The sequence below is a fragment of the Lissotriton helveticus genome, chromosome 11 (assembly GCF_964261635.1).
Source record: "Lissotriton helveticus chromosome 11, aLisHel1.1, whole genome shotgun sequence".
NCBI lineage: Eukaryota > Metazoa > Chordata > Amphibia > Caudata > Salamandridae > Lissotriton > Lissotriton helveticus.
The window spans coordinates 821,578,325-821,600,800 of NC_136072.1; the positions used below are offsets into that span (position 1 = coordinate 821,578,325).

General features: G+C 43.2%; 1 protein-coding gene across 2 annotated transcripts in view; it reads left to right on the forward strand.

Moving 5' to 3' along the window:
• LMAN2L (lectin, mannose binding 2 like) overlaps window positions 1-22,476 on the forward strand; it is a 171,806-nt gene that overhangs the window by 133,869 nt on the left and 15,461 nt on the right. For both annotated transcript variants that reach the window (XM_078666971.1, XM_078666972.1), the window contains exons 6-7: window positions 5,281-5,395; window positions 22,310-22,429. In XM_078666971.1, the coding sequence (XP_078523097.1) occupies window positions 5,281-5,395; window positions 22,310-22,429 (235 nt within the window). The remainder of the gene's footprint in view (window positions 1-5,280; window positions 5,396-22,309; window positions 22,430-22,476) is intronic.

A 22,476-nucleotide genomic window follows, 5' to 3' on the forward strand; every position in this document is an offset into this window, starting at 1 on the left:
ACTACCATCCTGAACCAGCCCTTCAATCAGAACCAGTTGTTCGGGCCAGAAGTAGATAACACACTAGAGAAGATGAAGAAGGACACAGACACTGCTAAGTCTATGGGTGCATTACAATCCACCCAGACTAGAAGTTCTTTTCGTCGCTCCTCTTGTAGAGGAGGCTCCAAGCAGACCGACGCAGATAACACATCATCTTTTAAAACACATACACAAACCCCCTCTAATAAAGGCTACTTTAGAGGAGGGTACAGAGGCAACAACAATAAGGGAAGAGGTAGAGGTAATAACAACAACCGCTCCAATTCCACTCCCAAACAGTGACTTCCCTCTGCTCCCCTACAGCATTCCACTCCTGTGGGGGGCAGACTATCACAGTTCCTACCTGTCTGGAATTCCATCACAACAGACAGGTGGGTAAGACAAATTATCCAACATGGTTACTGTCTGGAACTCACAGCAACCCCCCCCCCCCCCCCCCCCCCCCCAAACATACCACCCAGGCAGCGTCCAATGTCCACAGAACACATAACTCTGCTTCAACAGGAAGTTCTAGCACTTCTGCAAAAAGATGCTATTCAAGTGGTCCCCTTACAGGAACAAGGAACAGGAGTCTACTCCCTGTATTTCTTAATACCCAAAACGGACGGGACATTGAGACCGATTCTCGACCTCAGGCCCCTAAACCACTCCATACAATCTGATCATTTTCACATGATCACTTTACAACAAGTACTCCCATTACTAGAACAGGGAGACTTTCTTACAACACTAGACCTAAAGGACGCCTATTTTCATGTTCCTATACATCCTGCGCACAGGAAGTATCTAAGATTTGTCATACAAGGACAACACTATCAGTTCAAAGTCCTTCCATTCGGGGTCACAAAAGCACCACAAGTGTTTACAAAGTGCTTAGCAGTAGTAGCAGCACATCTCAGAAGACAACAGATACATGTCTGCCCTTACCTCGACGACTGGCTCATAAAAGCAAGGTCGTTCAACCAGTGTGTACAACACACAAAACAAACAATACAAACTTTACACGGCTTAGGGTTTACAATAAACTACACCAAGTCGCACCTAGAGCCTTCGCACGTTCACCAATATCTAGGAGCTACCATAGACACATCGGCAGCTCTAGCGTATCCCAGTCAAGCCAGGATTCAAAGCATTCAGAGCTTAGTCTCCCTTTTTCAATGCCAGCACTCTCTTCAAGCCAGAGTGTTCATGAAACTAATAGGCATGATGGCGTCTTGCATCTTCATAGTTCCTCACGCAATACTGCAAATGCGTCCACTACAAGAATGTCTAGCACAACAGTGGAATCAGGCTCAAGGTCAGCTCACAGACCTGGTGTTGGTGGACAGCCGTACATATCGCTCTCTGCAATGGTGGAACACCAAAAACTTGACAAAGGGACGGCCGTTCCTAGACCCTGTTCCACAAATAGTGCTCACGACAGATGCATCCCTCACAGGAAGGGGAGCCCATCTCCTGCACTATACTACTCAAGGCTAATGGAACAGCCAGCAAAAACTGTTCCACATTAATCATTTAGAGTTGCTAGCGATTTTCCTAGCACTCAAGACTTTTCAAGTACAAGTAGAAAACAAAGCTGTTCTAATCCTGACGGACAATATGACAGCTATGTATTATATACAAAAACTCTGTCCCAGCTTGCACAGAACATTTGGAGATGGGCCATCCCTCAAAACATACACCTGACTGTAGAACACCTTCCAGGAATTCACAATCGGATGGCAGATCTGTTGAGGAGTCAGTCACAACAGATTCACGAATGGGAGTTGCACCAACAGGTTCTCCATCCATTTTTCCAAAGGTGGGGGCAGCCACAAATAGATCTGTTTGCCACCCACGAAAACGCAAAATGGCCAACCTTTGCCGCCAGGTTTCCACACCCACGGTCGGAGGGGAATGCAATATGGATGAACTGATCAGGCAGATTTGCGTACGCTTTTCCGCCTCTCTCACTCATTCCACTAGTAGTACGCAAGCTCAGACAACAGTCTCTCAAATTAATACTAGTGGCCCCCACATGGGCACGCCAGCCATGGTTCACCACACTACTAGATCTCTCACTGGTTCCACATCAGAAATTACGGCTCATGCCTTCCCTGTTAACACAGAACCATGGAGAAATAAGGCACCCAGAACCAAACCAACTGAATTTGGCGATCTGGCTCCTGAGGTCTTAGAGTTTGGCTACTTAAACTTACCACCATACTGTATGAATATAATTAAAGAAGCTAGAAGACCCACCACTAGAGCATGTTATGCTGCTGAGTGGAAAAGATTTGCAATATACTGTAACAACAATCACATTGATCCATTGGATGTTTCCATCCAAAATATTATTTGCTACCTTCTACACCTACAAAGGTCCAACTTGGCTTATTCTTCCATACGACTGCATCTAGCAGCAATTGCAGCCTATTTACAAAATAGACCGCATCTATCTCTCTTTAGAGTACCTGCAATAAAAGCATTTATGGAAGGATTAAAACAAATAATCCCACCTAGGTTACCACCTGCACCAGTATGGAACCTAAACGTGGTCCTTACAAGACTTATGGGTCCCCCTTTTGAGCCTTTACACAAGTGTGAACTGCAATTCCTAACATGGAAAACTGCCTTCCTTGTTGCCATCACCTCTCTCAGAAGAATTAGTGAAATACAAGCATTCACAATAGAAGAACCATTTTTTCAGATACACCCTAACAAAGTGGTTCTTAGACCCAATCCTAAATTCCTGCCAAAAGTTATTACTCCTTTTCACCTTAACCAATCAGTAGAGTTACCAGTGTTTTTTCAAAAACCAGACTCTGTTGCGGAAAGGGCTTTACACACCTTAAATGTTAGAAGAGCTCTTTTATACTACACAGACCGGACTAAATCCTTCAGAAAGACAAAACCACTATTTGTATCTTTCTCTTTCCTACACAAAGGCAATCCCATCTCTAAAGGAGGAATTGCCAGATGGATTGTAAAGTGTATTCAAATATGCTATCAAAAAGCTAAATGAACACTAACAGTTCCTCCTAGAGCGCACTCCACTCGCAAACTAGGAGAGTCTATGGCTTTCTTAGGAAACATACCACTAGAGGACATATGCAAGGCAGCAACATGGTCTACCATACACACCTTCACTAAACACTATTGTGTTGACGTGCAAGCCAAGCAGCAAGCTGCAGTAGGCCAAGCTGTCCTTAAAACACTATTTCAGTATGCTGCAACAGATACAAGCAACCACCGCTAGGGGAGACACTGCTGCACAATCGTTGCTAAGTGTACAATCTGCAGCTCATATGCCTCGAACGGAATATGCTACTTACCAGTATGCATCTGTTCTTGGCATGTAGAGCTGCAGAGTTGTACATGCCCTCCCGCCTCCCCGGGACTTGTATCCGTTCCAGTACTCATCTTACTTAGATGCACACGCATGGACATCCTTTCTCTTTACTTCTACTAACTCCATCATTTCCCATCATGGCGAAAAACAATCTGAGGATGGAGTTGATGACCATGCACAGTATTGTCCAAGGGAGGAGTCCCCTATCTCGTGACTACAAAGACTTCTTCCAAGAAGACAACAACCTGCAATCATCCGAGCCCAACACCAGGTGGCGATCTATTGCAAAGTGTACAACTCTGCAGCTCTACATGCCAAGAACAGATGCATACTGGTAAGTAATATATTCCATTTTAGTAGTAAGAGTGGAATGGACAAGGGGCGCAGTGGGAAAATGAGCAATAAATACTAATAAATGGATGGTGTTTAAGAAAATTAAGGAAGATGGCTAGGGAAGGCATATGCCTATTATAAACACACCTACAAATGAGCAAGATAATCCCAAATCATAAAATGCACACCTACATATACTACAGTAGTACTACTGACGAAACAGGCTTGCAAGTATTCCAGCCAAGCTTTGTCACGAGACATGGCCAACCACTGGTACTGAAACTCACTGCCATAAAAAACAGTGAAGGCAGGGAATAACGCTAATCAATATATAGGAACAGCCTAAAAGTAAATGTAATTTATTATTAAATAATTTAAATGTTCAAATATTTTACCTCAATTTTAATGTAATTTAAAACATTTAAATGTGTTAACCATTAAATTACATATAAAATTAATTTAATTTAAAATACAACTTTAAAATAGACAACTTTCAACCAACCTTGTAATACGTTCAGTGCAACTACTGATACCGTAAGTGAGGGATATTTAACATCGAAATTTATTTAATACATTTTTCAAAAGTATAAAACATTTTAAATCTAAATCCTATATTACATTTTTGAGCTGCAGTGTGGTTAGTCTAATAGTTTTAGGTAACGTGACATTAGGGAAGGATCTTTTTATATTTTTAATAATATTAAGTTATCTTTTTTTCTTTGTGCTTAAATCTACTTGTTTCCCCTATTAGTTTCTATATGGAGAGCTACACAAAGTTACTAATAGTTGCTTTATGGTTATTAATCCGGTTACAGTAGTCTCTACGCTTTCTTTTGAGGGTGTGATGACTTGTAAGCCTAAATCTAGGCTGAGATCTCCACATTTAAATTGTGATTTCCATTGATGTGATTTTTACCTAGGTGCAGGTGGGGATCTCCGCCTTTGAGATAAACTTGATATGAGATTTCAGTTAATCTATAACGGCTCATTCATTTCTTGACTTGTTCAGTTCGCGAATTATTGGTTGTGTGTTATGCTTGGCTAAATTTGATGGCTACTATCCTTAGCTATTTCACTTTTTCTGAATTCCCTAGATGCCATGTTAAACTGCTAATACCACACCCTCCAGAGACTTTTCAACTTTGACACTCGTGTCTATTGGTAACACAGCTTTACATATCCAAGTAGAGGTTTTACTGAGTACAATGTAACCATAGCATTACCATTAGATAATACAGTGTAAGTATAATATACATATGAGTAGGAATGTAGATCAATATTCTTCTACTAAAAAATGAAAGACTAGTGTATTGAAGACAATGAAAACAAGATTTTAGATGTGGAAAAAAGTAGAAATTTTAGTCACAAAGTAAATCTATAAAGCTAAAGTAATCGGTGCTATGGTCCGGCAGAAAGAAAAAGGTTGGTGGAAGTCTGGCTGTGTACATGCAACTTCGCATAACAATACTTAATTTCTAATTCTGTCTTCAGTGGTTTTCAGTGGAGTGACTTTTTACGTTAAGTTAGTTATGGTGCTGGGAAAACTGCAGAATAATCTTCTTTCCCTGTTGTAGATTTTGATTGACATTGACGGCAAGCAGGAGTGGAGGGACTGTATCGACATCCCAGGTGTACGCCTGCCCCGGGGCTACTTTTTTGGAGCTTCATCTGTTACCGGAGACCTTTCAGGTATGCATGCAGAGAAGGTTCTCTCAACAAAAGAAATTTGGCAGGTTTTCTTTGCTGTATGAATTGCCTCCATTTAGACTATGGATTTTTATCCTCCTATGCTGCTGTATAAATCCCCCCATATTACTCTGTGGATTCCTCCCCTTCTCATGCTGCTGCAGATTCTTCCCCTACTATGCTTCTGCTGATTTCCCCCACCTTCCACATGCAGCTATAGATTCTGCCATCCCTCTTTATGCTGCTTTCACCCTCCCTTACTTTTCTCTCTGGTTCTGCCGCCCCCCCACCTTTCTCAATTCCCCTCTGCCCAGTGCTGCTCTAAATTCTGTCCCTCTGCCCTTTCCTCCTCGGTGCTGCTATAAATCTCCCTCCCTATTGCGATTGTGTATTATTTCCTGACCTCCAAGGTGTAGCTGGGATTTTCCCTCCTTTACCTTCCGTACCTTTATGAACTATCTTCACGAATGATGCTCTATACATTTACCCCCACCCCTACCATGTGTTTGTGTCAGTTAATCTCAGTGCTGCTCTATTATGCTGTCATGGTTTTATTTTGTGATAGTCTCGAGCAGAAGGGCTGTGTAATGTTTACTCTGCCACTTGAAGGAAACATTGAATAATAAAATGATTTTCTGAAATCCAACGTTTAGTAGACCTACACCCTTATAAACAAAACTCATAAGAATTGCGATTCTCCTATTAACATGACTAGAGAATCTGGATTTCATTAAAGACACGGAGGCTATCGTTATGCATATCACTTTTAATGCAGGACCAAGCAGCCGCCTACATCATAAAGTAAAGTTCCATATTAGAACATTATAAACCAGACAAAAGGTAAGATCACTAGGTAATCCGCCTCTTTTAAATAAGGTGAGAAGGAAGGTAAGGAAATGTCCAATAAACTACAAGGAAAGGATCAATAAGCTTCAATCAAAACTCCAAACTTGAAGAGGGGTGAAAGATGAACAAAACGTCCAGGAACAAAACCAGCAGGACAAGAGCCAAGAACACGAAGTCATGAAAAATTATCTGAAAAGGAAAAAGGTGTTAATAATTCCAGAGATGAAAAAACAAAAGAGCAGATCTGCAAAGAAATATAAACAAAATAAGTGAAGTTAAACATTCAAAAATACATATTGAAGAATAAAAAACAGTAATAGTTAAAATCAACCACCCAGGGAAAGGGTGGGGGGGATAATGATAGCCTCCTGACCGAAAACCGACCGAAACCAGAAGAACAGTGACACAGGCCCTCGTCAGCAGCAGACTGGACTATGGCAACACTCTAGGCAGGAATCCCAGCCAAACACCTATGACGACTACAACGCATCCAAAACGCCTCCGCCCGACTGATCGTCAACGCCCCCCGCCGCAGCCACATCACCCCCCATTTGAGAGACCTACACTGGCTCCCCGTCGACAAGAGGATCACCTTCAAGCTCCTCACCCACGCACACAAAGCACTCCACAACGCCGGGCCAGCCTACCTAAACAGCAGACTCAGCTTCTACACCCCCACCAGCTCCGCTCCGCTCCGCCACACTCTCTCTCGCCACTGTCCCCCGCATCCAACGAACCACCTCCGGCAGCAGATCCTTCTCCTACCTCGCTGCCAAAACCTGGAACACCCTCCCCACCCACCTGTGACAGACCCAAGACCTACTCGCCTTCAGAAGACTCCTCAAGACCTGGCTCTTCGAGCAGTAGCAGCCCCCCCCCCCCCCCTTCCCATAGCGCCTTGAGACCCTTGCGGGTAAGTAGCGCGATTTATAAATCCTATGATTGATTGATAGCCTCCGTGTCTTTAATGAAATCCAGATTCTCTAGTCACGTTAATAGGAGAATCGCAATTTCATTACAAGACCGGAGGCTACATTATGCATGTTGGTAGCCATGTAAAACAACATCAGACATATGAGAAACAGGTTTACAATAGTGATGAGCAAAAGTCCTAGAATTAGACCAATCAGCAGCCTTGAGAATATCATCCAACTTACCACCTGACCAGAAAGACTTACTGACCATTGCGCCTCTGATAGAATGTGGTTTGAAGAGACTCAGATCGACACCAGCAAGGTTCATGACAATTTTAACCCATCTTGTAATATAGACAGAAGAAATAGTTTTGTGAGGTTTAACAAAGGAGATAAGTAATTGACTCACACCAGGAGGACGAAGAGAGCTCATTCTCAGATTGTATTCTTTCATACAGTGGACAACACAAAGTTTATTGCAAGTATCAAAGCGTGGGTAAAAAATAGAATCAGACCTAGTCTTGGTTCTTCTATGCAGTTCAAATTTAACTCCAAACATATCATAAGATCTATAAGAAATATCTAGAGCTTTAACATCAGAAACCATTTGACAGGAAATTAAGCAAAGAAGGGTAGCTAGTTTAATAGAAAGATTCTTCCTGTTCAAAAGAGTTATCTGACCAACTACAAAAAAAATCAAGAATTAATTTAACATCCCAAAGAGATTGATATCTAGGAGGTCCTCTAAGTCTGATACTCTTAAGTATTCTACAAAGAATAGCATGTTTACCTACCGTCTTACCGTTGATTAGGGAATGGCCAGCAGAAATAGCTGATCTATAACAGTTGATAGATCTGTAACTTAAACCTCTATCGAATTGTTCACCAAAAAAATTAACTATATCACCAATAGGTGCTTCCACGGGATCCAGGTCCCTTTCCAAGCACCAACGTAACCAAATTTTCCAAATGTTGTATCGATGGTGTGTACCGGGGGCCCATGGTTCTCCAAGGAGAGTTGAAGCTGTCGACGAAAGTCTTGCAAGACCGTTTGATCTTATGATACTCTCCAGGCAAGAAGGTTCAAATTCCCTGTTTTGAATGAGAGGGTGAATTTGACCGTCTACATCTGTAAGAAGGTCTATCAGGGAAGGAATTAGAAAGGGAAGATCGTAGGTAAGTTCTAGGGCAGTAGGGAACCATGCTTAGGACGGCCAAAAGGGGGTTATCAGGACAATTGAAGCACATTGGTGTCTCACCTTCTGAAGGACTCTCTGAATAATGGCGAAAGGGGGGGGAAGGCATTTGCATTGATCCCTTCCCATGATTGGAGAAATGCGTTCACCGCCAGAGCACCCGGGTTGGGCATCCAGCTGTAATAATTCTCCAACTTGAATGTCAGTCTGCTTGCGAATAGATCTATTTCGAAGGGACCCCAAATTTGTTGAGGGACTTTAACATGGAGGTGTTGAGCTTCCAGTTGGTGTGATCCAAGAGGAATCTCGAGTTCCAATCCGCACAAAGGTTGGATTTCCCTGGAAGGTATTCTGCTCTTAGAGAGACCTTGTGTTCAAGGCAGAACATCCAAAGTTTTTTGGCCAAATTTGATAGACCTACTGATTTGGTACCTTCTGGGCGATTTATGTAAGCTACTGCTGACATGTTGTCCATCTTGAGAATAACAGATCTGCCCTGAAGAGAGTGCTTGAAACTCATCAACGCATAAAGACCTGTGGTGAGTTCTAAGAAATGTATATGGTGTAAAGATTCTTCCTGAGACCATACTCCCCCAGTGTTCTGGTCTAAAAGACAGGCACCCCAGCCATGAAGGCTCGCGTCTGATTCTAAAATAAAGTCTGGTGCCGAACCAAATATCGCTCTCCCATTCCAAGCATCCAGATTCTCTAACCACCATGTCAGTTCCACTATGGCTTCTTGGTTCAAGGAAACGCGGTCCCCGTACCACAGGCCTGATTTCAGAGCCTTTGCTTTTTTCCTTTGAAGGGCTCGATAATTTAGGGGACCCGGAAAGATAGCTTGGATAGAAGAAGAAAGAAGACCCAGGAGTCTGGCTAATTCCCTTAGAGAAAGATTCTGATGTCTGAGGACATGCTTTATCTCTTTCCTGATTTTGGAAATCTTCTTTGGTGGGAGAAGAAGACAATTTGTGGTGTCTACTGTGAAACCCAGAAATTCCATGGATTTTGAGGGAGATAGTATTGACTTTTCTTTGTTTACAATAAATCCCAGATTCTCCAAAAGGTCTACTACAGTTTTGAGATCCTGGAGAATCTGAGAGTAATCTCAGGACATAATAAGGATATTGTCTAGATATATGATCATACGAATACCCTTCCCTCTTAGACACGAGGCGACTGACCTCATTATCCTGGTGAAGCACCAAGGGGCTGATGAAAGACCGAAAGGAAGAGCTTTGAATTGGAACAGGCGGTTCTTCCAAATGAACTGAAGGAAGGGTTGAAGATCCTTGGCCATAGGAATGGTAAAATAAGCGTCTTTCAGATCTAACTTGACCAGCCAGTCCCCTTCTAGCAATAAATCCCTGAGAAGATGGATGCCCTCCAACCCTTGTCTTTTTTCTCTATGAGGAATAGAGTGCTTATAAATTTCAGCAGATGCATCGGGACGTCTAAGATAGCGCCTTTCTGAAGCGTTGAGGATATTTCCTCCTCTATAATCTTCTCTTGAGCTAAGGTAAGTGGAATTTATCTGGGAAGGTAATTTTGGATAGGGGTTTCTGTAAAGTCTATAGTAAAACCATTTACGGTGTTTAGGACCCAAGGATCTTGAGGAATAAGTTTCCATTTTTGGGCAAAGAATTTTAGCCTTCCTACCACTTTTGTGGAAGAAAGGGGAACGGGGTAAGGAATTGAAGTACTCACTCAGAGTTGGAGTCATTAGGTCTTCCTCTTGCACGGAAGCCTCTGGACCGGAAACCTCTTCCTCTTGAAGGGAAGAATTGTGCTTGATTGGAGGATTGGAATCCTCTTCCACCGAAACCTCTAGATCTGGAGTAGGGCCTACGATTAAAGCGGCTGGAAGATTGCCCCTTCTTCCGGCCCTGCCAAAAAGTTGTTGGAGTTGAAAACTCGTTTCATGTTTTGATGGGCCGTAACTGTGGAAACATATTTGCCCAATGTTTTAATCGGGTTTTCACCAAAGAGTAAGCCCTTCGGATTGGGAGAGGGCTCTTTATCAGCTAGGTCACTTAGTTTCGGTCTAAATTTAGTAAGCACAACCCTTCTTCTTTCTGAGTTTAGTCCGGTATTAGCGTTGCCTAACAAACCGAAGGCCCTTTGGCTCCAGCCACGGATAATGTCAGTGTTAAGTGGAGAGCCATTAATAAAGCTATCCTCTGCAGCATCTATGATTTTGGCCAGGGGTCCTAAAACATCGAGGAGACAGTCCTGACAAAGTTTAAGGGACACTATAATGGGTAGGGACTCGCACAACCTGGTGTATATCGGGATGGTAAGAGGTGAACAGATGTGGTGTGCTGCTAGAGTAAGAGCACTGTCTGGCCTGGCAGTGCGAAATCCAAAGGGAACTAATGCTGAGCTTTTTCGGCGTGGAAAAAGCAACTCTGAGCACAACATAAATGACACGTAGGTCTAATTCCTTCAATCCAAGGGTAAATCACAAAAGTATAAATGCAAAACGGTTTGTCCAAAGTTCAGGTTTTTATTCAACCTTAGTTAATAGAAGAATTGAATCATCCATCAAAACTCAATCATGATCCAAAGTGTATATCCATCAGTGAAAACAAAGTATAGCGATGATCACACTTCCCGATGCATTTCGAGAACTTTTCCTCTGCGGCCCCCCGCAGAACACGTATCATTGAACACTAAGTAATCCCCTGAGGAAGAGCGTTGCCCGAAATGCATCGGGAAGTGTGATCATCGCTATACTTTGTTTTCACTGATGGATATACACTTTGGATCATGATTGAGTTTTGATGGATGATTCAATTCTTCTAAAGTTTAAGGGACCTCTCCATCCCCTTTCTGGGATCTCGTCCGAGTTTAAATAGGTACTTTATAAGTTCGGGGTCAAGGTTTGGAGTATTGCAGACTTTTCCCTCAATAGATGGTCTTGAGCATTCTACTCCCAGGAGGTTTCGGGTGTCTCTCTCCAAAGGGTTTCTTAACCAGTTCGTAATAAATTTACTAACATGATCGTGAGGGACCCATTCTGAGCGGCGAGGATGCTTAATATTAAGAGGAGAAAACATCTCTTCCCCTAGAGGATCCAGAATGTTATCTTTGGAGGAGAAGGGAATATTATCGTCAAAGAGTTGTGAGTCAAATTCCTGGTTATCTTCATCAAGGTCGAGGATGTATTCATCAGGGAATTATGAATTATTCTCATCATGATCGATGTCATCATGAAAGAATTCGAGATTGTTGTCTTGAGCACAAGGATAGTGTGTGCCGCGAGGGATACCTTTAAATGTTGTGCCGCAGGGACACCTTTGAATGTTGTGCCGCTGAGGACACCCGAAGCATCTGAATGAGGCTCTCCCATAAAGCTTGAGGTACTATGACCTGTTATAGTGCTTATCGGGGTATAATCTATATTATTTCTCTTTCTGTTTTTTTTACCCCTTATTTCGACTACTTCGTCATCATCTGTAGGGTTTTCTTGAGATAGTAAAGCATCATCCTCCCCGGGGGGGGCTATTTGACGCCATAGCCCTGGAAAGTGTCAAACATGCATGATCTCGTTTCCCTGTGAATTATACTTCTAATTGATTCATCCTCCATATTAGGTAGGGGGGTATTACCTTCATCTGAGTCCATAATCAGGTAAGTAAGAAGGATTATATGTATATCCAATTATAAAATGTGTTGTCAATAATTTTCTTTTCTCTTACTTCCCCCTTTTATCCTCCTTTTTTTTTTTTATATGGCAAATAACAGTAAAGATAATGATAAACCTTTTTTTTATTTTTTATTTTATTTTTTTGATTGGATAGGCTTAATTAATAAAGGAAATTCGCCCAAAATAACTATAAAATGGGCCTATAAGTTACTAAAAGGTATGTTTTTGTGAAGAAACGGTCGCGTAACGAAAGAACAGCCGATCGCGGTAGAAACTGCCCAATATGCTTGAGCGCCATCAGCTGTTTCGACGAGACTACATTCCATAAAGAGGAAAGGCCCCGAGCAACTACACGACGTTGCGTGTGTGTTGCCGAGGTTCCCTCCGCTAATGCCGCGCAGGCCCGGCTCCCGAGGTAGAGCGAGGGCCACTCGCGGCACACGGGGAGAACGAGCGCAAGCAGGTAAGCTGCGTGACTTTTGAATTCCCATCGCCGGAGTCCTCAAACAAAGACAAGGATCGAGGGGAGTGGGAGGAGAGGGTGGAAGCCGGCCTCCATAAATTGGAGGTCGGGAGCCTGATCAGGAAGGGGGATAGGTGGGGAAAACAGAGTGAATTCCAAAATAAAATAGTCAAACGAAATAAGGCATAAAATGTGCTAGTACATAGTGATAGTGAGAGTAGTGCAAAAACATCATGAATAATATAGAAAAAACAAAACTAGTAAGAGAAGCCAACTTCCTTGATATCACAGTGTGAAGGAGGTAGCACTAATATTGACAAACAAGCAAAATGTGCATTTAAGCAAGAGCATAGTATTAGCAAACATGAAATAAAACAAAATACACATTATAAGAATCATTATATAAAATATACGTTATAAAGGTCATTAATAATAATCAGAGATAAGAACAAAGGATGAACTTATCTGCTTGGAGCCGCATTTAAAAGAGGCGGATTGCCTAGTGATCTTACCTTTTGTCTGGTTTATAATGTTCTAATATGGAACTTTACTTTATGATGTAGGCGGCTGCTTGGTTCTGCATTAAAAGTGATATGCATATCACTCCTGAGGCGGAAGCCGGGAGACGCTTGGTTTTAAAAATTGGAAATTGTCACGAATACTTTGCTTTTTAACTTGCACTGCACTTACCTAGTGGTTACTTTTCACCTCTTCTGTCACTCGCCGCGCAGCCGATTAAACGCTGACATGGCACAGTGACACTCGCCGCCATTTGCCATCCTCAGCCCACAGGCCACGCCCACGGCCCAGAGGCCACGCCCCCTCCATCCCGGCTACTTAAAGCTCGCTGACCAACAGCTCGCATTCAGAGGCATAACACTCCTGAGGCGGAAGCTGGGAGACGCTTGATTTTAAAAATTGGAAATTGTCACGAATACTTTGCTTTTTAACTTGCACTGCACTTACCTAGTGCTTACTTTTCACCTCTTCTGTCACTCGCCGCGCAGCCGATTAAACGCTGACACGGCACAGTGACACTTGCCGCCATTTGCCATCCTCAGTCCACGCCCACGGGCCCAGAGGCCACGCCCCCTCCATCCCGGCTACTTAAAGCTCCAGCAGAACTGTTGCATCGCATCCACGTAGGTCTCAGGAATTGACGTATCTTTGTTTTTCGACGCTTCCCATCGCTGCGGCTGTATGGCTTGGTAAATTTTTTCGCAACAACGGGTACTTTACAAGACATCATGTATCCATAGTTTTCTATGGAGTTAGTTGCTAAAACCTTTTTGAAAGTCTTTTTTCTCAATACTTGTATGTTGAATTTTTGTTGTTTTGGTCTTCAGTTTAGATAAAGACACTTCATTTTGCTAAACCGGTGTGATGTCCATTTGTGGTGTTATCACTGTGTCACTGTGAGTGTTGGTACAAATACTTTATACATTGCCTTTGGGATAAGCCTGTCTGCTCATGCCAAGGGGGTGAGCAGGGGTTATCTAGAGTCTGTATCCCCCATACCCTGACTAGAAGCAAGGGTCCCTATTTCTAACATAGGCAGTGCCTGCTTCCGAGGTTCCGCTGTTTCTCCACTTCTCCAGTCGTCTGCAGGAGTGTTTGTATTCTCGGAGTTCTGTGTTGAACCAGTTGCCGTTGTGGTGTTCTGGAGGGGGTGAGCGTGTTGGCGCAGTTGGTGGTCCATTGGTGGAGGTTGCTTGCTTCTGTGTTGGCGTCTGTCGTAGTACGAGGTGGAGTGCAGGTAAGGTCAGAGGTGAGGAGTTCTTCAGCTTCTGCGTGGGCCTTGGCGCGGCGGGTTTCGTAAAGGAGAAATTGATGCAGTGGTGGTCGGTCCAGAGCAGTTCCGTGGTGTCTGAAGCTAAAGTTGTTTCCTCCGGCAAAGATGGAGTTGAGTGTGTCTTGCTGTGTGAGTGGATGGGAAACAAGTTGCTTCAGTCCTATGTTGGTGAGGTTCTCCAGGAGTGAGGTGGTGTTGGGGACCGCTGTGGTTGTCCAGATGGAAGTTCAGGTCTGAGTAGTATGTAGTCCGTAGAGGCGAGGGCGTGGAGTGCGATGTGGTCGGCGAGGACGTTTTTGAAGGGGGTGTGGGGTCCTGGCGTTCTGTTGGAGAGTGTTCCGCGGAGCATCGTTCTGGGGTTGGGCTGGATCTGTAAGTGGATGTGTTCCGTGGGGGGCACGTTGTCATCTGAGTTGGTGATTGTTCGTTGAAAGGAGCTTTTGTGGATGATGACTAGGCCTCCTCCAGGGCATTTGGGGTGCTCTTTCCTCAGGATCTTGTATTCGTCGGGGATGGTGGTTGCGATGTCAGGTGCGGAGCTGGTGTTAGTCCAGGTCTCTGTGAGGAAGGCGAAGTAGGGTGTGTGAGTGTTGAGGAGATTCCAGATTTCAACAGTGTGTCTGTGCAGGGAGCGTACGTTGAGGAGGATGCAGTCCAATGGTTTGTGTGCACTGGCATTCGGTGGGCTGGAGGCTACTGCTGGGGTCCAGAGGTGGGTGAAGGTGCGGTGGCAGTCTCAGCATATCGGGCCTTGAGTGTTGCTCGGCGTCGAGAGCTGGCAGTTGTTATTGCTACATCCGGGGTTAATTGCGAGGACAGTGCTGGGGTCGTAGCGGTGGGGGGTTGGGGGACCAGGGTCCCTGGCGCTGGTTGCAGTCTGGTTGCCAACGGGCTCAGATGGGCTTGCCTTTGGCTGCCATTAAGTAGGGGTCGGGGCAGATCAGCTGGGAGGCGGGAGTGGGAGCAACACACTGGGGGGGCTATTGGGGCAGCAGCAGCGAGGAGTGCGGTAAAGGAGCGGGAAGGCAAATAGAAGGGATATGAAAGAAGCAGCTAGAAAGAGATGAAAAAAGAGGCAAGAGACAAAAGACACAGTAGTGAGCGGAATAGCAATCGAGCAGGGTGCTCTTCCACTAGACCACCAGGGATGAGGCGCAGACAGGAGCCTGTGGGTGGAGGAGGGCCTCGAACACCTACCTGGAGGGCTCAATCTGGTGCTAAGGGCAGAGCCTTAAGGGTGGAGCTGCGTGAGAGGAGAGCAGTGACTCTGACCAGGGGTCAAGCATGGCAACAATAGACGCAGTGCTTTATCATTTGTAAACACTCCCTACCCACTTTACCGCCACGCAGCATGCTGTTTATTTGCAGCCTGCACACGTATGCCAGTTCAAATTAACAAAGCAGTTCTTTGTTTTAGCTACAAAAATAAAAACATTCCGATTTTGAAATGCAACGGACGCTTTATTTTCAGGCCACGTTTACAGGTGGTTTTTGTTGTGCATTAATGTGTTTAGCACACTATTCGTTTATTTGTAGCCTGCACAAATTATTGCTCAATGTTTCTCATTTTTGTGCTGAACTGCGGGGAAAATGACTTAATTGACGTTAGTTTAACCCCGATACGCAGCGGCAGGGCTGTTTCAGCTGTCTCACTTCTGTTGCTCTTTCCCCCACATCTGTGCTTTTATTGCTCACTCACCAGTGAGCCTCTCTGCCCTTTGTTCTCCCCCCCCCACGCGAGGGACCTGGCATGCTGTCCTGCTCCTCTGTATTCTTCTGCTTTGTCACACTTTTCACACACAACAGCTATTTTGTCATATGAAGGCCTGCCGAGCTGTGCCTCATTGCTTTGCTAGTTTACACTTTTCCATAAATGAGCTCCCTGCCGAGATATATGGCTGCGTCTGCTAATCCACCCTTCCTTCAGTGAGCCATTAGACTTGAAATGTAATGTTACCAGGACATTGTCATAAACCCAGTACGCCAGCAGATCAGGACTTTGAATTTAGATAGCTGTGCACCTTGTACTCTGGGTTATAATCCTACTTCAGGAAACATGTTACGAGTTTTCATTTTATAAACATGTGAAATGCTGCTGATGCTTTATTCATTAAAACTGCATTCACCAGCTAAATTATGTTTAAATATGTATTACTTTTCCAAGTCATAAGCAAGGGATGGTTTAAGGCGCTGCATGAAGCTGCAATATAATCAGGAACCCTTCATTTAAATCCTCTTTCTGGCAGCATCTCCGGGTTCTGTGTTTTTCAAGGGTTTGGAAACCTCGTGAAGGTTTCTTTCCAGTTAATTTGCATCTAACAACTTACTGAAGCAAACACAGACCGTGCAAATTTATATAATTTTGACATTGCCCACCTGCAGCTGTTTTTAACGTCTAATTATAAAAGGATAAGGAAATACATTCAAGATGGCCTCTACACATATGTGCACATTAATCAATGCCACCTAATTACACTCTACTCAATATCACATAAATACACCCCACACCCCACATAAAACCACTATGCCGCATAGCAAAAAATCCATATAAATACAATCCACACCATGCCATATAATTCTCATTAGCTTAATTTCACTCAAAATGCCACAGTTCCACTCTACAGAAATCAATTCTACACATTTCCATTCCACACCACATAATTCAAATCAACAACACAATTACACAACACATGCATCCAATACACACCCCAAAATTCAACATCATGCCACACATTCCCACAGCACATTAGACTTCAGTACATACCATGCAACACAAAATATCAATCCACATAACACTCAATCCCACTCTGCTTAATTCCAGTACACTTAATACCTCATAATTACTGTCCACATGATTCCACTTCACACCATGCCACATAACTCCACTACACAAATCCACACCACATTATTCCATGCCACATAATTCCACAACTAACCAGTTCAATCCAACCCATATAATTAAACTCCACACATCCACTCCATAAACATAAGTGAAAGACATTGTCATTTACAACACCATTAGCTCCAACTTTCACTAATGCGAGACCAATTGCATTGCAAATACTTGTTTTTTTTTTTGCTACATGCCAGAACATGTTGTATTAATGACCTTGCAGTACACTGATATCGTTTGAGCATATCCCATGTCTCTTTTTACATTAGAACACTTTTAAAAGCATCTCAAACTAAACTTGCCAAATAGAACATTGAAAGTGCTGGCTCAGTTATTCCAAGCCATTCTATGTTGCTTTGTGTAAAAACATTCTTATAAAGGCATACAACAGGTGCAAAGGCTTTAGGATAAGTTGTGTGACATCCGGTAATCATTTACAGAATTGCTACCTTGAAGTCTGGAAATGAGGATAGAACACTTTTTCCACTAACAAACAATAATGGCATGGATGCCCCACTGGTGTCTAGTTCTGGGAGATAGCCTGGAGTCTGTATGCAACAAGAGAGAAATTTGGTTGGTCTGGTAACAAGGAGAGGTGTATGAAGCTGCTGTCCAGAGGGAAGACCAAGAACTGGGGCAGTGCGGATTAAGCACCAGAAGCTGGTGCACTTTAAGTGAATAGGCAATGTCCCGTTTTACTGTGGATCAATGTTTCCTTTAACTTAATGAAGTCTCACGCTATGGGTTTCATGGAGTGTGTAGGGGTCAGCGGAGTTCCCAGAGAAGTAACGGATTCCTGTGGTTGTAAAGGGGTTTTTGTTTTAGATGGTATGGGTTGTTGTTTTTAGGCAACTGGCAAGATACACTGATGTGAGACATACAGAGCTCTATGGCGGGGAAGGTGTTGTGTATATATATATATATGAAATATATATATATATATATATATATATATATATATATATATATATATATATATATATATATATATATATATATATATATATATATATATATATATATAAAAACCTACATATGCATGTTGTGCTTTCTTAGTTAGCTGTGGTGTGACAGGTTACCACATTCTTAGTCGAGCCCGAAGATGGGTGTTAGGCCATGAGCTCCATTGTCCATGTGTTGCTGGAAACTCAACTATTGCAAATTGCTATTTGCCTGTTTGCAGTGCTCTCAATCGAATTCCGAGTAAAATGTTAGGGATTCACAACCCCATTTCAAGAAGATGAACCTCATACATGGGATACCATACCAAATGTATTAAACATATTGATTTATAAATACCACTATTGATACTTCGCCAGGAATTACCAGCCAGATGAAAGGAAGTAAAGTATGTGAATCTATGAACGATAGTTACAATAAACAATAATTGCAAATAAATAATATTCTAAGGAATTGTTGATCTTGCTGTTCAGGATGATTAACTTCTGCTTACAAGTATTTTTCTTTGTGTTTAGTTAACCTGTAACATAATTGTGGTCATTGTTTAACATAAGTCTTGCTTAAACCACTAAAGGGTGTGGTAGCTGATAAATAATTGTGTGTCTGGCAGGCGTGGATGTTTTATTTTCTGCCTCGTTTTCGAGATGCTGGAGGAACTAGTTTGAACTGCTTATCCGTGATGGCATGAAAGATGTTTTGACCAAAACTCCACCAGTAACAGCCTCTTTGTCAACATAAGCACTGGTGCCACTGTCGTGGCATGTTTCAGTGTTCAGTGAATACTGCAGATTCTGTATTGTTCCATGTTTGAAATTTGGTCACTTGTACGGGTGCATGGTATATCTTCAAGGCTTGTGGAGAGAATGTGATGTGTCTGGCAATATTCTGTCCTTGTGAATTTCCAACTTGATATATTGTCTGTTATCTTCAGGAATCATTCATCATAACCTTGAAGGTTAGGCTGCTTTCTTTGAGGATGCAGGTGTTGCCTTGTAAAGCTATCAGCATTGCCTAAGCCCAAAGTCCACTGAAGCCCTAAACGTGAATATGATTTTTAAGAGCATTTGTTCCTTGTCAAACTGTGCCATGTACCTGAAGTATAAGAATAGAACACAGCCCCACTGATGTTCAGTCAGTGGGAAATGAGGGATAGTGCCTTATTGTTGCGAGAATGGTACAGTGCATTACACCTCCAGCATTGTGATGCGGAGTACATATTGTACATATGCTGGGGTGAATGTCCGCTGCGGGGCCACGAACAGCTGTGCTGCCTTGTTCTTGCATGATTTGTCGATGTTTTTCCCTCAAGTGCGCGCTGCAATCATGCTAGCTGACTGTAACTGCATCAGGGTCATTTTTGTAGACCTCAGATGTGCTGCAATGTGAGTAAAAGGGACTACTGGCCCTTCAACAGAGACAACGAGGTGACATTGTGGCGATGGCACTGAGATTATAGTTTAGGTGTACAGAATATTATGGCAGCTCCAAGACCATTTTATGCAACACACACTAAGCTAGTGATGTCCTTCTCATACATCCCAGCATGTATGTACACCCTTCCTACGATATTTGTATTGGTGGCAGGGGAGGGGTTTCCAGCCTATTCTATTTGTCCAGCATTGGTTATCCCCGTATATCCTGTACTTCGGCATTTCCCTTGGCAGTAGAAGCAGATGCAGGCTTCAGGCTGAAGCCATTTTGTAAAACTTACAATAATCAGCACTGGTCTGATGGGGCATTGTATGGGTAGTAAATTGGATGAGCCTACACATTTATGATTGTGATAGAGCCCTGGTTGGCTTTGACATCCAGCTTGTAACACCGGAGGGGTAGCAGTACTAGACTATCAGCTGGTACGTGCCTCATTCTTTTGTGGTCATCTGCTCACCAATGAGTCCTATGCAAAAATGAAGGAATGAAGGCAACAATGGATTAGGAATGGAACCTGTGTGGCTGCTATTCTCCCTTTAGGCTGGGCCTAAGTGTGTGAAGCTACAGGCTGCTTTGATCTGTAGAGAGACTGCACGTCGAAGAGGCCTGCCCATAGGAGCAACCTGGTCACTGAAAGGCCTGCACAGTGGCCAGCTAACCGGAAAATGTGGGGAATAGCTCAAAGAGGGGCACCCAGGAGTCTTGAGGTTGGTGCTGCCCAGTTGCCGAGGTGGTATATAAGATCTATGGAAGAGCATTGTCTGGGTCGAGGAGTTGCAGTGACCCTGCACTGTTCTGAACTGTATCTTACTTGGGGCCATGCCAATAAGCGAACGTCTCCTTAAGATGCAGGCACTGTAAATGCGCTGGTGCTGTCTGTATAAAAGAAGGGGTTACGTAACTGTACTCGGCCTCTTCTTTAAAATGTAAGTGCCTTGACGGCACAGAAAACAACTGCACATGCCTATTGTGCCCCAGCTCACTATGTGTAATACAACCCCAAGAGGCAGTCTTCCTTCAAACCTTTTGCCGTAGGTCCTGGGGCTGCTGACTGGAGTAGGCAAATATTATTACAGTCTCTCTCTATTGTGTAGCATTGACAAAATAAAAAGTTTAAAAAATCCCTGATGTTTACTAAGGTACATATTTCTCTATGCCTGTACATGAGTTCGTAACCTCGCCTGTATGCGCCTACTAAATTACTAAGTGGCCATTTTATTTATTGATTTATGTACCAATCCAAGAAAACATATACCGATTGACGGAGGAACCTAAAAAAAACTGTTGCTCTAAAGCATTTACTAAAGCTGAGTGGTCTGACAGCAAATGGGAGCTGCTGAGTGTGCAAAACAAGTCGTAAAAAAAAACGAATACCAAAAATGTGAAGGACAGTGAAAGGTGGGAGAGCAACGAAGTAATGGTTGGGGGGTAAGCAACAGGGTGGATGAGGAGAGAATGGGAAACACAGCACACAAGGGAGAACACATGAAGCAAGTGGGCATGTATTTGCTGGGGTAGGAAGCACATGAAGGAGAGAGCTAGAAAACCCATGCATTCTCAATGAGTGCCTTACTAAAAAGAAAGGAGGAGTGCCTTAAATGTAAACTGTGGAAAGCTACAAGTCAGCCAATCAAAAGAATAGTAAAGAGGCTATTCTCGAGTGGAGGTATGAACACAAGAGGAAAGCAAGCCATTGAATAAAAAGCAAGCAAATGGGTACTAATAAAGCCAACCAAATGGTAAGCAGTGGGCAAGCTGTAAGCCCACTGTTTTTGATAAGCCTTCAGTGGGTCTTTCACAACTAGTCAGCTTGAACGGTCAGGTAGGCGAGACCTAAAAAGGCCTCTTAGGACCAACCGAGCTAGGACTGGCTCGCGTTTCAATCAGGCCCTTACATAAGTAGGTACTGCCAGTTTTGTCATTAACTGGCAGTCCTGCTCCAGTGATCTAAAACTTTAGTGGACCACTGGGCCATAAGGACATCATCAACACCACCAGAAGAGCACAAAAGACTTTGCTGCCTCGCGTTCCTTATCTTTACAAGATATATTGTGTGATACATATTTTTTAAGGGGTGCCACCTTTTTATTCTAGACCTGTTCAGTTTTTAGGGATGACACATGTTATTTCAGCTAGTGTACCATGTGATAGTGGAAAACGGATTTTGGCGAATCTTGACCCAGAAGCAATTTCCATGGTCAACCTTAAAGGTCTGTTAAAAAGAGTTGAACCCAAGGATTCAGGCCCTTTTCAAGATCACAGTATTCACCCCACAATGGAAAAGTTTACAGAAGGTAATCTAGTGCCAAGATGCCATTATGTTACTTTTAGTATTTAGCACCGGAAGATGCTGACACCCGTTGTTTTTTGTATAAATCCTCTTTTACCTTTTACTCAAACTATTTACTCACCTGCTAATGTACACTTCTTGACCTTAAAGAACTAACTGGTGAGAGATATTATTGAATGCTATGCACGGTGAACTATTGTACCTGTATTTCTAACCTACTCCTGGAGTAGACCTTTGCTTCTCGACCCAGATGATGGTACCCTGACAGCCAAATGCTCAAAAAGAGTACCTTAGTTATCCAATTGGAGTGCACTACTATTGTGGCCTTGGAAGCCGTTATAAGCAACCGAATCTACCCAGAATTTCGGCCAATGTTTATTGATTGCCTGCATTCAAAGAAAAAGCCCCCCAGCATGCTTAGGGCTACTTCACCAGTGAGATGAGTGTTACTGAACATTTCTGAAACCTTTTATTTCCTTTCAGATAACCATGATATCTTGTCATTGAAACTGTACCAGTTAACTGTGGAACGTACACTCTCTGAGGATCAGGCTGACAAGGAAGTGTTCATACCCAGCGTCGACAACATGAAACTGCCTGGTTGTAAGTCATGTCTTTGGGGTATGTGGAAGACCATGTGGGGGCCCTTT